Source organism: Dendronephthya gigantea, unplaced genomic scaffold (assembly GCF_004324835.1).
Source record: "Dendronephthya gigantea isolate DGI-Jeju-01 unplaced genomic scaffold, DenGig_1.0 000020F, whole genome shotgun sequence".
In the NCBI taxonomy this organism is placed as follows: domain Eukaryota; kingdom Metazoa; phylum Cnidaria; class Anthozoa; order Malacalcyonacea; family Nephtheidae; genus Dendronephthya; species Dendronephthya gigantea.
Genome location: NW_021163030.1, coordinates 2,642,107 through 2,649,853, shown reverse-complemented (window position 1 = coordinate 2,649,853; position 7,747 = coordinate 2,642,107). Strand labels below are relative to the sequence as shown.

Sequence of the window (7,747 nt, the reverse complement as noted above, 5' to 3'; positions counted from 1 at the left end):
ATGAGTCAACTTGAATATTATGCACTGAATATATAGTTGTAAACAGTATCTTTGTATTAAGGTTAAAAACATTTAGTTTGTTTGTTGAATAAAACGATAGACTTGCTTTCTATTTAGAACTTAACTTAACAACCGTTTAGGCTAAACGAGCTTGATACAACCGGCCCCTGGATAATTCAGAACATTGTGCGAGAGGTGTGTGTAATGGTATGAAGAGATCTTCAGGGTTGGTAAGTTACTGAATAAATAAGCCAAACATTGTTATTGGCGGCCCTTTGATTCCTTTGTTTCAAACAAAGAAAACAAATGTTATGTTAATATATTTGGCTTATTTATTCATAAAATCTACCAACCCTGGAGATCTTTAGGTTACCCTCTCTTTATACCATGACGTAAGCGCCGGGGACGAGGCTGCAAAGAACCCAAGAATAGACCTTTCTTATAATGACGTCAAACGCGGAGAGTCTGATGTTCACGAAATTTGATTGGCTCCACAAAACTATCGAGCAAATCAAACTTCGTGTAGCATCACACACTTTCCGCGCTTGACGTCATTATGAAAAAGGTCTATTGACCAATCAAAATTCACGTAGGGTTACAGCGATGTATAAAAAAAGATCATGTGAAGTCAGTGAAGAACGTGCCGTTGTAAGTGTTGATTACTGGCGGGGTGTATTACCGTGTATACCGTAGTATCTCGTACTGTAGACTCTCGAATTGCAGGAACGAAGGTTGGTTGATATTTGCATTTAATTACTTTATATTTTAGATACAGGCTAAACATCTTCACATTGCAAATTACAATATGACTTTTCTTTTTGAATTATAGAACCAAGAGTTCGAGACGAAGTTTTTACACGTCGCTTTGTGGTGAATTTAAATACCTGAGCATGGCTTTCCTTCCAACAACCTTCAATCTCACTGGTCGGGCCTTGAGGTCAACTGCATATCTTCCGAACGTAATACGTAAAGCCCTTTTCTCTCAAACACAAGTAAGTATAATTTTATAACGTTTGTGTTTGCATAATAGATTAATGCAATTCAATTGTACATTATTTGCAATGTTATTTCGTCCAGATATTGATTTATTATGACGCACTAGAATGTTACATACTTGGATCAAGTATCGTCGAGCAAATCATGATCATTTGCAGCAAATGATCAACAGAATCCATTCTCAGTCCAACCCTATGCATCTAGTCAATCATCTATTGTTCGTTTTCATTATTTACGTGCGTACACGTACGTACAAAAAACGCGATAGTGGAAAGCAGCCATAATATATTTTTCAGATAATTTGAAACAACGACTAATTAATTTATGTCAGTTTTCTGTAGTCACATGAAGAACAACTAATATGGGGAAGGCGGGTATATACCAAAAGGCGAACGCCGACATGAAAACTGCCCTTCTCTAAATCTCCATAATTAACAGAATTCATGCAATTCTTAAACGTTTTTAAATCTAAAGTATACAATTCAAGGCCTTGAAAATTTTCGAATTCATACTTAAGACTTCCTGAATTTTAATTAGAGATTCATGCAGGCTATTTTCGTGTTTGACTAGTGAATGACTGAAATTAACATCTTACAGTTCTCTGCTCTATATTCCTGCAATATATTTAGAAGTATGTGGAACAAAAACTGTGGGTTCCCAAAACTTCCCATTTGTTTGAGTTGTGTCTTATCTGTAAATAAGAAAAAGTAGTGGTGCATGTTAAATACATATAGTTCTTTATCTCAAGTGGAATTTACATTGAGATATTTATCTCAAATTATCTCTTTTCATATACAGCTTAAAGTGGATGCTAATCCAGAAGTCAAATATAACCAAGTAAGCTAATGGTTGATCCTTTTGCTGCCTCAAACCTTTTTCTTTGGTTGTTTAAGACATGCATGGCAATTCATGTCAAATAATTGTAGAAATAGTGCAACATAATGTACTAAAAAACATATTAATTTGCTTAATTAATTAAATAACCTTAATCTAAAAGCATTTCACATAATTTACACCAGCTAGAAGACAATTAATTACAAGCTTTAGTTGCAACAAAATTTAAAGGACAAAGATTGCTGTGACCAGCAAATTGAAGTCAGGTCAATTTTGGTCCTAAGAAGAGAATATAGAGTATTGGTATAGGGACAATATCATGGGAACAATAAGAACTTTATCTAAGTCTCTAGCTAGAAAATTAAAGTACGACTATTTTATACAATGAGGCTTTAATGTGTGTAATTAATCTAAACTTTTGAATACTGCCCTATCATTTGTTTCACTATCAAAATTAATAGGATTCTACCATTTCTTGTGTAGATTTTTATCAATAACCAATTTCAAGATGCTGTAAGTGGTGATACATTTCCAACCATCAATCCTGCTACAGAGGAAAAAATTTGCGATGTTGCTGAGGGTGATAAGGTAGAGTGATAGATAACTTAGTACTTTGACATTATTTAATTTATAACCACATGCAAGCCTGTAATCAAATGTTTGTGGATAGACAACTAATAAAAGGTTTTCCACACATGTTCTATACATATTTTTTCTCCACACTGCATTTCTGTGCTCCCTAAGAGTAAGTACAAGTTTGCAGCACCATATTCTTCTCTTCCCACTGTGTATATTACCTTTACTGTAGGCTGATGTTGATCTAGCAGTCAAAGCAGCTCGAGATGCATTCAAACTTGGCAGTCCATGGAGAACAATGAATGCTTCCGATCGTGGCCAACTGTTATATCGGCTTGCTGATTTAATTGAAAGAGATCGAGAATATTTAGCTGTATGATTGAAATGTTAATTTATTCTCTTTTATTAATGAATTGTTGAAGAAGTGGGAGTTCTGTAGGCTGTAAACTTTTTTTACTCAATTACAAGAATCTATTGGGACTTTGGAAAGGAGTTCTAAAAGGTCATTCCATACTCTTTTGACTTTTCTACATATATTTTGTTTAGAGTCTTGAAGCGCTTGACAATGGCAAACCATGGAAAGATGCATATTCAATTGATCTCCATCTAGCCTTGAGATGTTACAGATATTTTGCTGGTTGGGCAGACAAGATACATGGGAAAACTATTCCTTGTGGTAAAAACAAAAATGATATTGTTGAATTCTGGTTCAGTACTGCTACCTGAAGCCCTATATTTTAGTACAATTTGTTGTTTTTCAAATGTGAAAATTCACTTATGAATCTTTGTCTATTTTCCCATTATTTCACTTCATCTAACTAACAGGCAAAATAACTGACCAAATTTAGTCAAACTTCTTTTTCTACCATGTACGTTTTTTGGATTGTAATGTTTAATATACTAATTTTTACAATATTTTTCAAACTTATCTTTATATTATTCTTTCAGACGGCGATTTCTTTGCATACACACGTCATGAACCAATAGGTGTAATTGGACAAATTATTCCATGGAACTTTCCTTTGTTGATGCAAGCTTGGAAACTAGGTCCAGCTCTTGCTGCTGGAACATGTATTGTTATGAAACTTGCAGAACAGACTCCATTAACAGGACTTTACATTGCAGCATTAGCTGCTGAGGTAAATATTAGATTACATTACTTAAGTTTTCATATATATTTACTCAGCTCTGTTGCATTTCTATATTTACTTAATCTGAATGAGCTAGTGTAGCAATTATACCGGGTGTCCCAAAAAAAACTTTACCTGTTTGTCTTAATATAACTCAAAAACGATAAAAGCTATTGAGTTGAAATAAACTCCACTGTATACAAGCAGGGCTAACTTACATTTTGATATATAACATTAAATTATTGATGTGATATTTACGGAGATACAAGCATTTGATGTCGCAAGGTACTTTCAAAATCCGTGAAAAATTGACAAAAATCGGCTATTAAATTAATTCGAAAATACTTGCATGCCACTTCCCGTGGTAAGTTTTTAACTTCAGCGATTTTAACTTTAATTGTTCGCTCTTATGTAAGAGTAAGTTTGCAATGGAAAAGCGTACATTTAAAGTTAAAATCACTAAAGTTAAAAACGTAAAAGTTAAAGTATTAGTTTCGAATTAATTTAATAGCCGATTTTTGTCAATTTTGCACAGATTTTGAAAGTACCTTGCGACATCAAATGCTTGTATCTCCGTAAATATCGCATCAATAATTTAGTGTTATATATCAAAATCTAAGTTAGCCCTGCTTGCATGCAGTGGAGTTTATTTCAACTCAATAGCTTTTATCGTTTTTGAGTTATATTAAGACAAACAGGTAAAGTTTTTTTTGGGACACCCGGTATCTTTATTTGAATTGGCCTTCAGGCTTCAGTACGACCAACATACGACTCTATATTGTTGGAATCGTTTCTAACAACCCTTGCTTGGTATACTACATTGGTTGTTAGACATTTACCATTCAGTGGGCATGAGGATTTATTTCTACAATTACACTGTTTTGGTTTCGTGATAGAATCATCTGTTGACGCGGACTGAATGGTAAATGTCTTACAAGCCTTTGACAATTAATTGCAAAATTACTTCTTGTTGAGTTAGTTTTGAGACTGTTTTTAGGCGGGATTTCCTCCTGGAGTTTTAAACGTTGTTCCTGGGTATGGTCCAACTGCTGGAGCTGCCATTTCGGAACATTTGCTGATAGATAAGGTTGCCTTCACCGGATCAACTGAGGTTAGTGCGTAATCCAGGATCTTTGTTGTGATAGTTTGGCACCAGAAAGGGTTTGATTGAATGTTTAGGGTTAAATTGAATAGAGTAGTATAGTCAAGTATAATTAAAGTGTTGCTTGTCCTCACGATACAGGTTGGAAAATTAATCCAAGAAGCCGCGGGCAGAAGCAACCTGAAGAATGTCACTCTCGAACTTGGTGGAAAGAGTCCTAGTATTGTGTTTGCAGACTGTGACATAGATAACGCAGTTGAAATGAATCATATTGGTTTGTTCCTGAATCAAGGTCAATGTTGTATCGCTGGCAGCAGAATATTTGTTGAAGAATCAATTTATGACGAATTCGTTGCAAAGAGTGTTGCTAAAGCTAAAGCAAGAGTTGTCGGTGATCCATTTAACGACAAGACAGATCAAGGACCACAGGTACAGACAGTAAAAGAATGTGATTATCGTAGCGGTGTTATTTGATCAGTTTTTGTCGACCGGTTTTTAGAAATAACGATTTCTGAATCGCAATTGAAGTAAACATTTTTATATCACCGTTTGTAACTATAGACTAAACCTAAGGCCAGGTCCATTTATGCTGATAATTTGTACACCCACTTACTTATTCAGCGGCGAAGCTGCGTGCATGCAAAATGAACTGATTTTTATATCATCTCCTCGCAGCGTTGAGAAGAGTTTTTCGTTTAGTTTAGCTCTATGCTGCTGGATATAATGAGCGATTATTCTTTATTATTCTTAAAAAAAACAGGTTGATAAAGAACAATTCCACAAAATTCTGGATTTAATTGAAAGCGGGAAAAGTGAAGGGGCAAAGTTGGAATGCGGAGGTGATCGAAGTTCTGACAAAGGATATTTCATACAGCCTACCGTCTTTACTGATGTGCAAGATAACATGCGCATTGCAAAAGAAGAGGTAATACATATTTTATTACAATGCTTTGTGCTTTATATTTTATCATAGCTATATGTCATAACATAAGGTCTCTACTATGCACATTACAATGGTTAAAGAAGTCGATGTCGTTATATTCACCAAAAAACTGATTTGCGGGATAACGGAGGGAGAATATTCGTTGACATTTTTACGACGCCTTCAAATGAGGAATTTTGAGGAATTGACATCAAGTGCACTAGCGAAGCCAGGACTGGGTTATTGGGCGAAAGCTCGTGTATAATTAATATACGTGTGTTTTTACAAATATTATAGTTTACGGATTTAGTTTAGGCGTGTAACTTTTATCGAACATTGAAGATTTTAAATGAGGAAGGGGAAGAATAAAGCACAAGTTACACACAATAATTTATATTTTCTAGATCTTTGGTCCAGTTATGCAAATAATGAAATTTAAAACAATCGATGAAGCAATTGAACGAGCAAATAACACAACGTATGGCCTTGGTGCCGGCGTATTCACCTCTAACCTAGAGAATGCTATAATGACATCACATGGAGTCAGGGCTGGACTTATTTGGTAAGCAATAACCGCAATATTAAGTGATCTTATTGCTAGTATCGCAGGGCGTAAAACCTCCAGAAACTGGAACAATGCACTTTCGACTGCATGAGAAAGCCCTGAAGATCACAACGCGGCTAAAATTGTTGAAAAAGGGAATAATATGTTAATGAAATCTTGACAGAATGGTTAATTTTCATGATAAATCCTGAAAGAATCTTTCAAAATCACCTCACAATGTTCTCAAAATCCCCACATTTATGCTTTTTTGACGTAATACATCCCTCTAACAGTATTGACCTATCTGCTCTAGTTGTAACCTGTTATGAGCCAATCATAGTTTGCCTTGTCAAGTATTAACTCATAATCGCCCTCAATTTGCTTAATAACTGTTCACCAGCTATTCCTGTATTCATATAATAAATCAATTTAAATCTTTTCTTCCATATAAGGGTTAATTGTTACGACATTTTTGATTGTACCATTCCATTTGGCGGATACAAGATGTCTGGATCCGGAAGGGAATTGTAAGTTTATCATTTTTATATGACCTACGAACCTGTATTTCATTATGCATTACGCGAGTAATAGCACTACAAAAGTTCCACAGTATGTTAAATGCAAGAGACGACACGACTAAAACCTCAAATAAATGGGAATTATGTTCATGTTTTTTAGGGGCGAATATGGGTTGTCGCAGTATTCCGAAGTGAAATCGGTACGTAATTCTCTGTGAAAATTCTATGCACTTGATGTATAAATGCTTTCAAAAGAGAAAGTGATTTCTTGGGACTCCGGGAAACAAAAATATATATTTCACAATGATTTGATTTCGTTAGAACACCTGAAGACGTATAGTTTTAAAATTTGTCAATTTTGTACTGAAATATACGATTTCTTCAAATCAAAATCAAATTAAGTGCCCAATTCAATTAGCGTAACATGCGGTTTTCTCTCTTTTGCAATGATTGTAGCTATGGACATATATATACGGAGTTAAAATGGTCAGTAACTTACTTTATGACTGTGTTTTAAAAATCTAGATCATGACCAAGATTCCACAGAAGAATTCCTAGAAAGGAGATTTGTTTGAATATATCTTTTTTCCTCCATTGACCATACCAGAATCTGCAATTTGTAATTTTTAGTATCGTAACAAGTATGTTGCGCCAGGTATACAGCAATGTGCAATAATTTATCAACTATGTTAATGTATTATTTTATAATATCAGGCTCTAGGAATTAAAAGTATTACTTTAAATACAACGGATTTTTCGCATGCCTATAAATAGGTGAACACTTAGATGTAAATGGCTTGATTATTATTATTATTATTTATGTTCTTTAATAATTGCTAGAAAGGCAACAAACGCCTGTCCCCTTCATTCACGTTATTTAACATGACAGTGTCTGACAAACTCTGTATTGAAGATAACTGAAAATACCACGTTAGCCAACATTCTAGGCATACTGGCATAGGATATTTCCCGCAAGGTTGCAGTTTTTGAAAAGGAGAGTATTGGTAGCCCTAATAATTCTATGGCGCCTACGATTTTTATAGCCTCCTCCACAGGCCTCTCTAGCTTTCTTTGGGGCTCCCCTTGGGGTTGCGCTGGCTTCCCCTGGGTTTTTTGTGTTATTGA

At 34.8% G+C, this 7,747-nt stretch overlaps 1 protein-coding gene across 1 annotated transcript; it reads left to right on the top strand.

Moving 5' to 3' along the window:
• Positions 1 to 620: 620 nt before the first annotated feature.
• LOC114521496 (aldehyde dehydrogenase, mitochondrial-like) lies at positions 621 to 7,461 on the top strand. Its single transcript, XM_028541966.1, has 14 exons — positions 621 to 731; positions 830 to 992; positions 1,795 to 1,833; positions 2,314 to 2,418; positions 2,639 to 2,779; positions 2,953 to 3,082; positions 3,355 to 3,545; positions 4,534 to 4,647; positions 4,780 to 5,067; positions 5,399 to 5,563; positions 5,965 to 6,122; positions 6,557 to 6,631; positions 6,783 to 6,822; positions 7,148 to 7,461. The coding sequence occupies exons 2-14, from the start codon at positions 891 to 893 to the stop codon at positions 7,178 to 7,180; spliced, it is 1,581 nt and encodes a 526-aa protein (XP_028397767.1). The 5' UTR covers positions 621 to 731; positions 830 to 890; the 3' UTR covers positions 7,181 to 7,461.
• Positions 7,462 to 7,747: the final 286 nt, after the last annotated feature.

Coding starts and splice junctions, on each gene's coding strand:
- LOC114521496 (XM_028541966.1), top strand. CDS start 891: ATGGCTTTCCTTCCAACAACCTTCAATCTCACTGGTCGGGCCTTGAGG. Junction 1,834..2,313: donor CAGAAGTCAAATATAACCAA/GTAAGCTAATGG, acceptor TTTCTTGTGTAG/ATTTTTATCAATAACCAATT. Junction 6,123..6,556: donor GTCAGGGCTGGACTTATTTG/GTAAGCAATAAC, acceptor CTTCCATATAAG/GGTTAATTGTTACGACATTT.